Genomic DNA, 16013 nt, shown 5'->3' on the forward strand with positions numbered 1-16013 from the left:
GGGGCAGGATAAGCTGCTGTGGATAGATGGCAGGTTAAATTACTGTCCACTTGAAGTTAGAAACTGTTTTTAAAAGATAAAGACATAGAGGGGAGGAGAGGGAAGATAAATATGAGCTGTGAAAAGGAAAACTTGTCTTTTGTGATGGGTTCTGCCAAGTGCTACACTGATAGGTTTTCATCTATTACCAGTTAGAAACCTAGAGTAGGATTTATCTACCTAAGTGCAGGCATTTATCACAGCAGATAAATATGCAATTACTGCAACAGAGCAATTGTTCTGCTCCAAAGGTAGACACTGCAGCCCATTCTCTCCTGCATCTGAGCTCAGAAGATCCACAGATCCACAAATGTGACCATTATCCTTCAATGTAGAGAAGGTACCTGGTGTGACTGATCACCTGCATCTACCCTGAGATAGTCACCCACACCTGGTGCATGTCTCAAGGCAGGGAGTTCTTCACTGAGAGAGTCATTGGACACTGGAATGGGCTGCCCGGGGAGGTGGTGGAGTCGCCGTCCCTGGGGCTGTTCAAGGCAGGATTGGACGTGGCACTTGGTGCCATGGTCTGGCCTTGAGCTCTGTGGTAAAGGATTGGACTTGATGATCTGTGAGGTCTCTTCCAACCCTGATGATACTGTGATACTGTGACGTGGAAGCTACCTCGCCTGTGCACAAAGTACTAAGGAGATGTGAGTGTGGAGTGACCAACTTCCAGTAAATTCACTCACCGCACACGGACTTGAAGGTGCAAAACCTGCGCCTTCCACATCCCAGGGCTAGAGCGGACACATCCCCGCAGCCCCTGCTAGAGGCGACAGCAGAGTAGCGGACGGGAAGCGCTCCGCAGCCCAGCCTCGGCTGCTGACTCACTGCCACCTTGTGGCGGCAGCGGGAGCGCTGGCCAGGGCCTGCTTCCCAGGCAGCAAAACACGGGGCAGGCTTAGGTGGCAGGCTTAGGTGCTCGGTGATGAAGCAGCATCAGCATAACCTTCACCACTTTCACTTACTGGAACTGCTCTCTAATAATTTTATGCCCCAATTCGCACAGCAGCTCAAGTTGCGAAGAGCAAATAGAAGAGGAAAGGTGGAAACACCTGCAAACTAATAAGAGGTATGCTGCTCCTCCCTCCCTTCCTTCCTTCTCCTTCTTCCTTTCCTTTTTCCTCTTTCCCTCCTTCCTTTTCCTTCTCTTCTTCCTTTTCTTCCTTTCCTCCCTCCTTCCTTTCCTCATTCCTTCCCTCCTTCCCTCCCTACTGTCCATCTGTCCTCCCTTCTTCTTCATTTCCTTTTTTCCTTCTCCTTCTTCCTTTCCTTTTTTCCTTCTTCCTTTCCTTCCTTTTCCTCCTTTCCTCCATTCTTCCCTTCCTTTCTTTCCTCATTACTTCCCTCCCTCATATCCCCCCTTATCCTCTTCCTTTCTTTTTTACCTTCTTCCTCTCCTTCCTTTTCCTCCCATGCTTCCTTTTCCTCCCATTCTTCCTTTTCCTCCCTTCCTCCCTCCTTTCCTCACTCTCTCCCTTCTTTCTTTCCTCCCTTCCTCAACACACTCTGAATCTTTCTCAATGTTTGGGAACTCTTATCAATTCTGAACAAAGAAGTCTGGTGGCTGTTTCCTATCAGCACTTTTATAGCAAGTACTCATCTCAGTGAGTCTTCAGATTTAATGTGAGCTTCATATTCTACTGTGGAGAAATGATCTGAGGCTCTGAGAAGTCTCAGTTCAAGTTAATTTAGTGCAGTCTGGCTTATGGTATGTATCTGGGTGTTCACAGTGAGTCTTTTGTAACCATTAAGTAATACAACCTAAATCAATTCTCTTTTACTAAGAGGATTAGACTAAATCACACCACCTTGCACCTTCTGCTGTCCAGGAAGTTACTCAGTGACTGGACCTCAGCTGATTCATAGAAACTCACTGAAGCTCACTCTCAGCTCTTCATCTGACCTGTGAAGTTTATCACTCAGTTCATAGCAACAGCCTTAAGACTGTACTGATGGAACCAATCTGACAAGACTGGAGCTACACCAATACCTTTGCCATTTTTGCCCAAAAGCCAATGCTCCTTTTCCCATCCATTTTCTCAGTGACATTCCCAAGATAAGTCTCACTAAAGAAGCAAGAATGGCAGAAAGGGAAAGAAGGAAGCAGTTTGTACATCTAGCTCACCAGTGTGTCAGCTACTCAAGCATGTGAAGAAACCTACTCACCAGAGCAAGATTACGTGCTGCAGTGTCCTGCAGGAGCGTCAGCCTTTTCAAGAGCTGCAGCTCAGTGGTGGCATCATTTGAGCAGCAACCCGCAGGGTGCTGGGCAGAGACAGCCACAGGGCAGGTCCGTGGGCAGCAGCCGTGGCAGCAGCAGCAGCAGTGACAGCAGTGACTGCCCTGCACACCCCCAGCACCAGAGGTTTCTGCCCAGCAGTGTGACCTGTGTTTTCCACAAAGCATGCTGTCAAGAGAGGCCGATTTGGTCAAGCGAGTATGAGCTGGACTCAGCAGTGCTGGCTGCCCCAGTTTCCTGGCAGGGATGTCAGTTTGGCTGGAAGCTTCAGAGATCTGCTTCACACTGTTCTTTGAAGCCTCTAGGTTTGACCCTGTCAGAGGACCACCCTCAGAAAAGTATGTTATCATGTCAGAGAAGTCCACAGGGTCCTCCCTAGCAAGATTCTCACTGAGAGGAGCATTTTGCCCTGTGCTCTTTCCTCTTGAAGTGAACTCCAGCCTTGAAGACATCTGAACAGTAACAGATTTCAGAGGAGCAGAAGGCATGTCACCATTTTGGACAGTGTCTCCCTGTTCTGCTTTGTTAGCACCTAAGATCTTCCCCATGCTACCAGTCTCTTGATCTTCAGATGAATTTAATCCAGACCCTTCCACTAGGCAGGGGAGATGCCTCTGAGATACTTGCAGAGCACAGCTCAGAGCTGCACTGCTCCTGGTTTGTGCTGCTGAACCCCACTGCAGAGCTTCTGGAAGTCCCATTTTGGGGAAGCATCTTGTACTTTTTGAATCAGCATCCACCTGGCAGAACTTCCTCTCATTTGCCACCTCATCCACTTCAAGTGGGGTACCATCTTTACTGACCACTTCCACACCCCAGCATGGTCCTGTACGACCCCTGGGGGCACTTCCAGCATATGAAATGACAATGTCGTTCTCAGTCCAGAATGCCTCACCTTCATCTTCACCTCTGATTTTGCTCTCAGTGATGACTGCTGGGCTCAAATCACTCAGTTCACAGAAGGTTGTGTTCATCTTTTTGTGTCCTGAAGTAAAATGTAAATGATAATCAAACGTGGAGGAGCTAGGATCATCATCCTGAGGATCACTCTGCAAAACAGGACCCTGCTCTTTTATGAACCTGTGCTTTTCAACCTGATTCCATTCACTTGTATCCTCTTCTTTGTCCACACCGTGTGACACTTCTTGGACAGAAGTCTGTGGCTCAATATGACTTGCTGGATAGTTGCCATTTTCCGCAGAGAGCAGCGACAGAGTCTCTTCTCCTTGGTCCCTGAATGCTTCCATTGATCTAGGTAGCGTCAAGATGCTCTTGCAAGCTGTGCTGAAGACCTGAGCAACACAATCATCTGGCTTCTGTTGAAAATCTTGATTTAACATAGGAAAAACTGTTCTATATGACAGAACCACTTCTTGATTGTAGACATCAGGGAGAAAATCAGTGTTCCCTAACAAAGATGGATTCTGAGGGGTAAAAAATAAATGCAATTTAAACACTACATTTGTTTGCCCATTGCTATTCTGTCCTAGACACCTCCAGGAACAAGTTTAAGTACATCTTTAAATACTCAATGAAATGAAGAGTCAAAGATTCTTGTAATGTGTCATCTTTAATGCCTGTAATCTTACACAAGTCTTGCACTGGTGTGGTGAAAGAGTTGCACAAAGTTCTGAGAAAGCTTCTCACCCTCTGAGGTTTTTCTAGGAGTTTGATTTTGTTTTCTGAAGCTTTTTGCAGCTTCGTGCTTCTCTTTGTGTTACTTGTGCCAGGGTTACAGAGTTTTCACAGTTACCAGTGACTATTGCTCATTTCTTACTTGTAAAGCTGCAGGTTCTGGCAGCTCCTCCATGAATCCACTGCTGTCTGACTGGCAGCTGCTTGTTCTTGTCACCATCATCTCTGCTGGGGAAAACAAAAGGATAATAGGAGTTAGAAATAAGAAAAGTGGCTGTCAATGGCTCCATGTCCAAGTGGAGGACAGTGACAAGTGGAGTCCCTCAGGGATCAGTCCCAGGACCAGTCCTGTTCAACATCTCTGTTGGTGTCATGGACAGAGGCATTGAGTGCACCCTCAGCAAGTTTGCTGATGACACCAAGCTGTGTGGTGCAGCAGACAGGCTGGAGGGAAGGGATCCATCCAGAGGGACCTGGACAGGCTGCAGAGGTGGGCACAAGCCAACCTCATAAGGTTCAATAAGACCAAATGCAGGGTCCTGCAGCTGGGTCGAGGCAATCCCAAACACAAATACAGGCAGGGCAGTGAGTGGCTGGAGAGCAGCCCTGAGGGGAGGGACCTGGGGGTGCTGGTGGATTATAAACTCAACATGAGCCATCAGCGTGCTCTTGCAACGCAGAAAGCCAAGCAGACCCTGGGCTGCATCAGGAGAAGTGTGGCCAGCAGGGACAGGGAGGTGATTCTCCCTCTCTACTCCGCTCTGGTGAGACCCCACCTGGAGTACTGCATCCAGTTCTGGAGCCCCTATTACAGGAAAGATATGAATGTCCTGGAGTATGTCCAGAGAAGGGCCACAAGAATGCTCAGAAGGCTGGAGCAGCTCTGCTGTGAGGACAGACTGAAAGATTTGGGGCTGTTGTCTGGAGAAGAGGAGGCTCAGAGGTGACATTCTTGTGGCCTTCCAGTACCTGAAAGAGGACTACAAAAAGGCTGGGGAGGGATAATTTAGGCTCTCAGGTAGTGATAGGACTAGGGGGAATGGAGCAAAGCTGGAAGTGGGGAGATTCAGACTGGACATGAGGAAGAAGTTGTTGAGCATGTGTGGTGAGAGCCTGGAATGGGTTGCCAAGGGAGGTGGTTGAGTCCCCATAGAATCAACCAGGTTGGAAGAGACCTCCAAGATCATTCATGGAATTGTTTAAGGCCAGGCTGGATGAGGCTGTGGGCAGCCTGCTCTAGGGTAGGACGTCCCTGGGCATGGCAGTGAGGTTGGAACTAGATGATCCTGATTGATTCTATGATTCCACGAGAAAGAAGTACCAGGCCAAAATTAATAAAGAGCTAACAGGAGCACTTTAAACATACATTTCCAGAACTAGTCTTGATCCATGACCGGAAATCCACAACACTGCTACAGGCAGAAAAAAGGAGGGGAAAAAAGGAAGAAGAGAAAGAAGTAACAGTGCTCAGGACAGCTACTGCCAATGTTACTAAGCATTTGCTTCTTCACCAGTGTTGTCATCAGGTGCAGATCCCAGATGCTGGTGCCTTCACACAACACACAGAGTGTGATCAGCCTGTGAAGTTGCAAACCATTTGTTTTCCTTTGCTAAAAGGTTTTCTTTATTAGAACTGGCTCAGACCAAGTTGCATTCACACCTACATTGTTTCAGTGGTAGCAGCCAGATGAATGCTGCAGAGAAAGAGAGCTGCTCCAGTCTCTCCTTAGACTACTTTGAGGCACCATGCAGCATCTTTGGTTTTTAGTCTGAGGACAGCACGTCACAGGCAGGTATGATGTAGGATTGCATGGCTAGACAACAAGGCAAAAGGAAGATATTCTGGATTTGAACCAGAGAAGGTTTCTAACCTGGTATGATGTAGGATTGCATGGCAAGACAAAAAGGCAAGAAGAAGATATTCTGGATTTAAACCAGAGACAGTTTCTAACCTGGTATGATGTAGGATTGCATGGCAAGACAAAAAGGCAAGAAGAAGATATTCTGGATTAAACCAGAGACAGTTTCTAACCTGGTATGATGTAGGATTGCATGGCAAGACAAAAAGGCAAGAAGAAGATATTCTGGATTTAAACCAGAAACAGTTTCTAACCTGGTATGATGTAGGATTGCATGGCAAGACAAAAAGGCAAGAAGAAGATATTCTGGATTTAAACCAGAGAAGGTTTCTAACCTAGCAGCTTCACCACCTGGGTACATCAATTCTTATCCTAACTTTTGTGATTAAATAATTTAAACAGCATTAGCTAGCCAATTTCATTAATAAAATGCAACCCTCTTTAAAAGCACAAATGCTTGAAAGTAAATCCTTATTTACTCTGCCCTTCCCAGTGCCCCTCAGTCCTCAGATAAGTTACACTTTCTGATAACCTTCATCTTCAGATCATGTCCTCATTCCCTGATAGCTGGCATGGAAAAAAAGACTGGGGAAGTGGGCTGAAGGAGCTTGCTGGGGAAGAAATGAAAAGTCAAAACACTGCTGTGGAGGGTTGGGAATTTGCCCTCACCCTACCACAGATAAAATTTTCCAGGCCAGTTCAGATGGTTTGGAAGTAAGATAAAGCTGTATTTTACAGCAAGCTAAATTTACAAACATACATACAAAATGTACTTTCCTGCATTTACAATTATATACTATTTAGAAGTAATACAGAAATCAATTCATTCCCCCCCTGGACAAAGAAAGCTCAGAAGGGGCCAATGCCACCTTCTCTCCCCCCAGATGGAAAAGCAACAAGATCTTAGGTGTTATCTGGTCAGCCATGGTCAGTATTCAGTTATGCACAGATAAGCAGTGGAAGAGGCAGAAAGAAAGAGGAAAAGAGAACAAAGAGTGAGGAACTGTTTACACACTGCCATTTTATCTCTCTTAGCAAACCAATGAAAGATATAGACTTTATCATGATTGTTATTTTTACAACCAATGCCCTGCTCATGCACAGAATCATAGAATCAACCAGATAAGAAAAGACCTCCAAGATCATCCAGTCCAACCTAGCACCCAGCCCTATCCAGTCAACTAGACCATGGCACCAAGTGCCTCAACCAGTCTTCTCTTGAACACTTCCAGGGATAGCAACTCCACCACCTCCCTGGGCAGCCCATTCCAATGCCAATCACTCTCTCTGGCAAGAACTTCCTCCTAACATCCAGCCTAGACCTCCCCTGGCACAACTTGAGACTGTGTCCCCTTGTTCTTTTGCTGGTTGCCTGGCAGAAGAGAACAACCCCCACCTGGCTACAGCCTCCCTTCAGGTAGTTGCAGACAGCAAAGAGGTCACCCCTGAGCCTCCTCTTCACTCTATATTCAAAACAATGTCCAGAAAGTTCCACTCTCTAGCTTATAATTTAGGACCAAAATAGAGAGTTAGCTCTTAAATTGCTACAACTGTGGATGCACTTCCTCTCTCCTTCCCTACATACACAACCACTACTGAATCCAAAGACTTTTTATCTCCTGGTGTGCCCATGAAAAGGTGACCATTCACCTAGCATGTTTGAGGCCTGAGTAACTAATTCTCATTTGTGTGAATTGGAAACAGTGCAATAAAAAAAAAAAAGAGGTCTACAAATTATGGTTTTGCATTATCAGACTGTGGGCATTGTTAAATGCATCTTGGGCATCCATCAATGAAAATCCCACAGTCTGTTTATAGGCAGCGACTCTGAAGTCAAAGCCAGGTAGTGTTTTGTGCTTTTCAAGTGACTTCCTTGCATTGTCAGGCCTGGTATCATCATCAGCACACCAGTCAGTCAGTAACTTCCCTATTTCACATGAGAAAGATGTGCTTCCCATCTCACAGTCCACAAAGTCTGCAGGGATGTTGGTGGAAATTGCCTGTTTTGTGGGTGGTCTCAAAGCTCATCCTTGCAGTTTCCCACAAATGACATCATGGTTCAGCTTCTCCCCCAGGGAGGCTGCTCTACAGATTCTCTAAACTTCTTTTAAAGCTGTTTCAATTACCCTTTGCATCTTTGCCAGCTGTTGCTTCCAGTGTGTCTGTCTGGCCAGACAGAAAAACAGAGAAAGACAGAGCTGGGGAAATGCTGAAAAGCTGAATTGTTTCAGCTGCTGTAGCTCCAACCAGTTGGAGGCTCAAGTCATTTGAATCTCTAATACTCAATTGTGTCCTACAACCATAACAACTGACCTTCAGGCTTTAAAGTTGGCAGAGTTGGAAGACCTTGTTATTGGCTTCCTTGGTGTTTTAAGGTGTCTGTCTTTTCTCCTGAGACATGCAGGATATCAAAGTAGCTGACAGGCTACTAGAAATTAAGCTCTAATTTTTTCATGGAAGAGTAAGTGTAGTTAGAATTCACCTTTTGGCCCAGTCAAAAGCAGGTGGCTGTAGCTATGTTTGACCTATTTATTGTGATAAATGTGGTGCATTTGTTCCAATAACTTAACTGTGTTTAGGTACTGCAACCATGCAGCCTCCCTGCCCACAGTCACAGTCATGCCCTAGCTAGAGAATACCCAAAACATAGAATAACAGAATGTTAGAGGTAGGAAGAGACCTCCAGAGATCACCAAGTCCAACCTCCCTGCCTAGCAGGATCCCCTAGTTTTCTTAGGAACACATCCAGGCTGGTTTTGAAAGTCTCCAGAGAAGGAGACTCCACAACCTCTCTGGATAGCTTGTTCCAGCTGTCACCCTCACTGCAAAGAAGTTTCTCTTCATGTTGAGGTGAAACCTTCTCTGTTCTACTTTGCATCCATTGCTCCTTGCCTTATTGCTGCACACGACCATAAGGAGACTGGCCCCATCCACTTGACACCTACCCTTCAGATTATAGACGTTGATGAGGTTTCTCAGTCTTCTCTTCTCCAGACTAAACAGCCCCACGTTTCTCTGTCTCTCTTCACAGGGAAGATGCTTCAGTCCCCCAGTTATCCTCATGGCTCTACACTGGACTCTCTCCAGCAGGTTCCCATCTCTCCTGAATTAGGGAGCCCAAAACTGCACATGGCATTCCAGGTGTGGTCTCATTAGGGCAGAGTAGAGGGGGAGAAGAACCTCCCTACACCTGCTAGAACAATTCAAGTTGGAAAAGACCTTTAAGACCAGTGAGTCCCACCATTAAGCCATAACTAAGTCCATCACTAAACCAGGTCACTAAGCACCACATCTACATATCTTTGAAATACTTCCAGGGATGCTGCCTCCACATCTTCAGAATACTTTGTGGGATGCTGACTCCACCATTCTCTAGGCAGCCTGTTTTGGGGCTTGACAACTCTTGAAGGTTTTTTCCACGTGCAGTGGACTCCAGGCTAATCTTTCTGCACAAAGTGAGATGTTAAAGACTGGATGAAAGGCCTGCAGATCAAGTTAGTATCACTAGGCTACAGAAAGACATCCAAGTCATCCCCAGACTTGAGCTGGAAGGAGACATGATGTGTGCGCTGCAGCCATTGAGTAAACATGCAAGGTATGTAGACAAATTAAGGCTCAAAGCACTGTGAAAGGCTCCCTACATATCTTTTCTTAAACGGTGCTATAATAGGACCTAATGACCCACCTGAGCATAAACCCAGTTTCTACAGTTTTCATGCTAGTGAAATAGGAACTTCAATAAAAGAGAGAGAAAGTTATAGTAGAACTGTAATAAGTACAATTCACCTGTGCTTGTCGCTGTGGTTTCCTGTCCTTAGCCCAAGTAGCCACCTTCATCTGAGTTAAGCATCTAATTTGCACCTACCTACATATTAGATGGGTAATGAATCTCCTAGAGCACAGGCTTAAATTCCCCATATAGTCAGTGCAAAGTGGTGTCTCTGAAGGTCTGAACTGTGGCTACCTTCCAACTACCTTCAGATGGCTAATTTAATCACTGCATCCCACACTGACTTGCAAGATCCTGGCTAGTGTGCCAGACCCTGTCAAAGGTAGGCAGGTGAGGATAAGAGGATTTTAAAAGATGAGATGTTTCTGGAACACTCTCCTCAAAGCCAGTCCAAATTCCTTGGTTTCAGTGGAAATCACAGAATTAACCAGGCTGGGGAAAAAACCTTTGAGATCATCAAGTCCAACTTACCACCTAACACCTTCTAATCAACTAAACCATGGCACTAAGTGCCTTACCCAGTCTCTTTTTAAACACCTCCCGGGATGGTGACTCCACCACCTCCCTGGGCAGACCATGGATTTAACAACAACAACAACAACAACAAATCTGAATAACAATAATAATAAAGCTTAGTCAAAGTGAATCTGGACCTCAAATTCAAGGTGAGGTAAAAAGCTGTGGAGAGGTTGTCAAAGTGCTCCCACCACAAGGATGCCAAGTCAAACGGTATGCTCCCTGCACTGGGAGGAGAGCTTGCACTGCAGTCTGGGGCCATGCTGAAGCTAGATTAAACATAATAGCCTTTTCCATTTGAGGCAGCTCACTTTCAACCTGTGTAAATATAGTTTGGTTTAATGGCTGTATGCTAGAGCCAGGTGATGTTTGCATAGTGAAGGGCAGCATTTGCATACCAGGGAAATGATGCTTTGGGGGAGGAGTTGGTCAATCCATCACTTCATTTTCCTCTAAGTGGCCCAAATAGCAATTAAGTGTGACTGCAAATCAGCCCATGCCTGATGCTGACCTGAGGAGGAATAGAGTTTCTCTCTTTGTGATATTTTCAGCAATGTTAATGGCTTGCAATGGGAGCAGTCCAGCTTTTCTTGGCAGGCTGTGCTACTCAGTGAGGACAGCCATAGCCTGAGTCTCTGTTAGGAGATTGACTCTGCAGGGGTCCACAGCAGGTCTTTGCTAGGTCTCCTAGGATATATTCCTCTACCTACACAGTGTCCAACATGGATGCTGGTGGCAGCTTGTCTCTGAACGGACTCGCATCTAAAGCCCCTCCAGCAGTGGCCAAGGTCACCTTATGAGCACCACTACTTCGCTGCCACAATTCCTGACTTTTAAATGAACTAAAGCTTTTAGCAGCTAGAAGATTGTCTTTAGAAGGGATACAAATTGGCTGAAAAGATAAGGAGGAGGTCAGAAAAATGTACATAGTTTATTCTGACATTTTAAAGTGGTCTTACCTTTCTCTTTCAAATGTTTGGGGTTACTTATTTCCCTAATAGCAGCTTCATTTTTCATGTGAAGAACAGTGTAGAAAAATGGGTTAAATCACCTGAACATTAAGCACATGTTTTCATTTCTCCTCTACCCAAACTGCCTATTTCCCTGAACATTTGGGTTCAGCCACTGAACCAAACTATCCATTATTCATGTAGCTTGACTCAGTTCTCCTGGCGTGTGGAGACACCCCAAGCCTCTAGAGATGCTGCAAATGCATGCAGAGCATCACACCGAGGGAAGATAAAGTGTGTTTGGAGAAGAGGCAGAGATGCAGACCAGTATTCAGCTATGAACTGAAAATTACAACTCTGGGCCCTTTGCAGAGCATACATCTGGCTATGTTGGAAAGAGGAAACCTGAGAATTGCCCCTGAAGACCTCAGCGAGGAAAACCTTGGCTCTCCGCCTTTCTGTGCTAATTGAACTGGGATAGTTTAGCTCCTGCATCCCATTTCTGTTTTGCCTGAATTTTAAATAAAAATAGGCTAGAGGAACTTACTAATCAGGTTTCTGCTTCATTTTGTACCCTACAAGAAAGCAGAAGCCTTCCAAATCCTGCAGGTCCCACAGCTTCCCAGCCTTTTACTTGACCAATCCAATTTCACTAAGAGACTTTTTTTGCTCTCCCTTTATTTGCACGGGGGTGCAGTGGCTCCCATTTTCAACAACCTGCAGTGCAGGAGCTTGCTGAAGCTATCAGGCTCCTAGGTTCACCTTCAATGGAAGAATATTCCCTAATGTTAAAAAAAGTCATAGATATAATTATGAATATAGAAGTGCTGGAGTGTAGTTTTGCATTCCTCTGAAGACTCTACAGCTGTTTTTCTGCGGACTTGGCTGCAAACAGCACAACCTCTTTGTAGTTTCTTAGCCTGGAGAATACTTGCAAACTGCAGAAGAGAGTTACCACACTGCTTGGAAGCAAGAGCACGTTTTTTTTTTTACATGCCTTTTGAATCACATTAAGACTGATGAATGCACTTCAGTATTTGTTTTCTACGTCCTCTGAGTATATGGGGAAGCACAGGCAACTAAAACTTTCCATGCAAGGGCTTTTGTGCAAATCTGAACTTGAAATTCATAGATTAAAATTTGGGCTGCTCCTCCTGTCATAAAAAAAAGCTCTAAACAAACCCAACCCCCCCCCCTTCCCCCCAAAAAACCAGAAGGGTCAATTGCAGCCCAGCAATGCTGTTTAAATGTTAGATATTTATGCAACTATTTAGGTGTTGCTACACGCAGAGGACTACAAAACACACAGAACTCACAATTTAGTCAGGTGTTTCATCAAAGAAAAAGGTCCCAGATGGACCCAGAATGAGGCTTTTCCCCTTCATTCTATAACCAAAAGCACCCTGCAGTCTCGTCTACACAAAACTCTCGAGGCATTAACTTCATTACAACTTAAACACTCTGGGTGAATTCAGCAGGGAAACTGGGAACAAGCTTAAATCTGTGCATAATATTCACACACCCAGGGTTCAATGAAAACACAAATATCTCACAGGCTGGGCCTTAAGTACCACAGCAATTCAACAGTAGTTGAATTCTATAATAGTCAAACACACAGAAGGGCGTTAAAGCTGGTCAGGGGCCTGGAACACAAACCCTGGGAGGAGAGGCCGAGGGAGCTGGGGGTGTGCAGCCTGAAGAAGAGGAGGCTCAGGGCAGAGCTCATCGCTGTCTACAACTACCTGAAAGGAGGCTGTAGCCAGGTGGGGTTGGTCTCTTCTGCCAGGAAACCAGCAACAGAACAAGGGGGAACAGTCTCAAGTTGTGCCAGGAGAGGTCTAGGCTGGATGTTTGGAGGAAGCTGTTGCCAGAGAGAATGATTGGCATTGGAATGGGCTGCCCAGGGAGGTGGTGGAGTCACCATCACTGGAGGTGTTGAAGAAAAGCCTGGCTGAGGCACTTAGTGCCATGGTCTGGTTGATTGGCCAGGGCTGGGTGCTGCCCAGTTGCCTCCCAGGTTTGTGCTGCACTTCCCCAGAACAACCAGCAGATGGCAGCAGCACACAAACCACAGGTTGAGAGTCCCAAGCCTAGGACAAACCTCAGTTTTTATCCTTGTCCTTCAGCAAATTTTGGGGTTTTCTTTAATGCCATTATAGAATAAATCAGATAAACGATATTATAATAATAGTCTTGTTATTTGAAAGCGAGTAACACACCCCAAAATGCAAGCAGCTGCAGTAAAAGCTCCTGTTCTTATTCAAAACCAAACGGCCTATCCCCTGCTCCCTTTGCACTGAAGGGGAATTTCATGCCAGTCAGCTTACACCGTGTGTCTGGGTGAAAATATAGTTTCAAAAAGCTCTGCACAAAGCAATTTCTGTCATTAATTGTGTTCCACTGCGCTGGTAGGTGTTGTATGAACAGAACAAAAGGTCTTTGCCCAGAAGAACTTAGAAGATGAACAAAACCTGGCTTCTATGAGCTATTTCCTTCTACTTACCAAAACCAAGCTTCTTCATCCCTCATCCAGCCTGCACTGTTCTTCTCCCCATCACTGTGGCTACTACTGGCGTCTGGAGGACTTCAGGTATAGCTTTTTCTGGAGTAAGCCTGACTCACAGTGAACAAGGAGGCAAAATCCTGCAGACTCCATACATGTCACTGAGGTGGGAGATGAGTGCATGTATGCTGCACCTGAAGAGTTATGGCAGGGACAGGAGGGATGAAAGGTGATGGGCATGTAGGTTGAGTGACAGCTACAGATATATTGCTGATATATATTGATCTAGTTGAAAATGTCCCTGCTCAGTGCAGGGGGCATGAACTAGCTGACTTTCGAAGATCCCTCACAGTCCAACCCATTCTACGATCTCCATGCTCAGCCTGCAGTTCTGCACACAGTTACCAGTGGGGCCTGGCTGTCAGAGGCATCATTAGCAGGAGACACGTGCATAGCTCCGGGGCCACTGGGAGGGCACACACAGAGCTTCGCATCCTCCTGTGCTGCCTCCTCCACCTTGCCCAGGGCTGAGCTCCCCGCAGAGCTCCGGGGGCCCATACGCCCCTGGGAGGACGTTGTCCTAGATGCTCCCCAGATATCAACCATAAGCACTTAAGAGAAACAGGTCATGGAGCATTAGAGACACAAATGGTGCTGGCCCAGAGCATGACAGAAACAGCTAGGTAGCAAATCTACATCTGTCGTCGGAGCATTCAGCCTCAGCCCTCCTCCAGAGCAGCCGAGGAAGAAAAGGCAGTTTTGCACCGAGTTCCAGCCAAGTTTTTGGCTGAAGACTCAGTGTGTGCTACGGTTCCGTCTAGAGTGCTCGTGGCACAGCACGGCTGGCAGGCAGAACACAGCATCCTGGAGCACTGCCCGGCTTGCAAAACCTGTCTGCAAAGCAGGGTGAGAGGGTGCCCAGTCAGCTCCCTGATGCTGGGGCTAGGCTGTCACTGGTACCTGCACGACATGCTAGCGTGCTTTAGAGCTGCTGCACGTATTTGCTGGTTGAAAAGGAGCTGCAGTACATCTGCTGCACATTCCAGTCAGCACCACGACAGCAGGTATAAATACACTCCTCTGTGAAACGCCTGGGGCGGGCGGGTGGGTTGGCTCCCTCCTCTCTCTCTCTCTCTCTCTCTCTCTCTCTTATTACAGGTTGTCCTGAACTTGTGTGTAGAAGGAAGCTTTGGGGAAGGACTGAATTGGCTGATAGCGTTCTGCAAAGCTGCTCAATAAAGAAAAATCAAACCAGTTTAGTTTTTTTGAGGTTGCTTTTCTCTCCTCCCTACCTAAATAAGCTGAAACAACTCTATGATACTGTGATCAGAGATGAACAAGGGCAAGGGAAGAAGCACATTGTCTACCTTGTATGTCACTGAACTGGATGTAATTTCCTGCACTAGTAAATCACTCTGTACACCTCTCTGGAGAGGTTCAGAACAGACATCTGTGGGCATCGGTGGCAGAGGCTCACCATCCAGAAATTTCCACCTTTGCACCCTGTCACAGAATGGTAGGGGTTGAAGGGACCTTCAGGGATCACCTAGTCCAAGCCCCTACTAAAGGTCTAGATCAGGTTGCAAGAATATCCCAAATACAATTTGGTCCACAACTCTAGAACTCAGTCTAATAGGCTGTGTGGAGCTATAGAAACCATTTAAAGTAGCTGGGGAGAGAGGTCATGTCAGGTTTGGCAACAGCGAGCAACGTCGTGAATCTCCCACGCTGCTGCTGAGAGCAGCAAACACACCCCTGCAAAGTGCCGTGCTCGGCAGCCAGGCGGCTGCCTTCCCTGCCAGGCAGAGCTTCCCCTCGTCTCCTGCCTGTCCTACACAAGAACACACTGCCCTAGAAATGGTAAAAGGATAAATGAGTGATTTAAGAGCTGAATTTGACAGGAAAAGAGAGAACACTGTAGGCAGTTCTCTGTGATAAATGATGCTCCTGCAGTCTGGGAGGTTAGGAGTAGTGATGAATCTAGTCAAAACCTGAAATTGCAGTCACTTTGACAATGGTCTTTTATCTTCCCTCAGCTGATGAAACAGCTTCAAACTTTGCCAGGTCCTCCTCCTACTCTTCCTTGAGAGTCAGTATCACTTCCATCTTATTTCAACTGAGCTTCAGCCAACTGTCATTAATTCAGATTCGTGCTGCTGCCAAATGTCGGGAGAGACGGGTGATGGTTGTGTCTGCTTCTGATGAAAATGAGAGGTAGAGCTGAATGTCATCAGCCTACACTGTAGATCACATTACATCACAACTTCTCCCAGCAGCAGCTGCACAGAGATAATGAATAAAAGCTAAGCAATCGCAGGGAGCCTCGTAGGGCGCTCTGCAACAGAGAGCACCTCACAAAAGGGAGGATGGCTTCCAGCAACACCTTTGGAGGCCTCTGAGAAAAACGAGTGAAAGAGCTCCGTTGCTCTTGCTAGGTCCTGCAACTTCTGCCTGGTCAGCAGGGCCCAAAGGAGTCAAGGGGCCAGGACAGATTTCAGGCTGTTCCTTTGTAGAGATCAACAGCCAAGTAGGCCAG

At 46.4% G+C, this 16013-nt stretch overlaps 1 protein-coding gene across 3 annotated transcripts in view; it reads right to left on the reverse strand.

The window, feature by feature from the left end:
* ITPRID1 (ITPR interacting domain containing 1) overlaps nt 1-16013 on the reverse strand; it is a 33255-nt gene that overhangs the window by 4861 nt on the left and 12381 nt on the right. For 2 of the 3 annotated variants that reach the window (XM_064169707.1, XM_064169709.1), the window contains exons 4-5: nt 4062-4147; nt 2212-3708 (exon numbers count right to left, since the gene is read on the reverse strand). In XM_064169707.1, coding sequence (XP_064025777.1) covers nt 2212-3708; nt 4062-4147 — 1583 coding nt within the window. The remainder of the gene's footprint in view (nt 1-2211; nt 3709-4061; nt 4148-16013) is intronic. The other variant, XM_064169708.1, reaches the window with a different exon arrangement.

Source organism: Pogoniulus pusillus, chromosome 32 (genome assembly GCF_015220805.1).
Source record: "Pogoniulus pusillus isolate bPogPus1 chromosome 32, bPogPus1.pri, whole genome shotgun sequence".
NCBI classification, from domain to species: Eukaryota; Metazoa; Chordata; class Aves; order Piciformes; family Lybiidae; genus Pogoniulus; species Pogoniulus pusillus.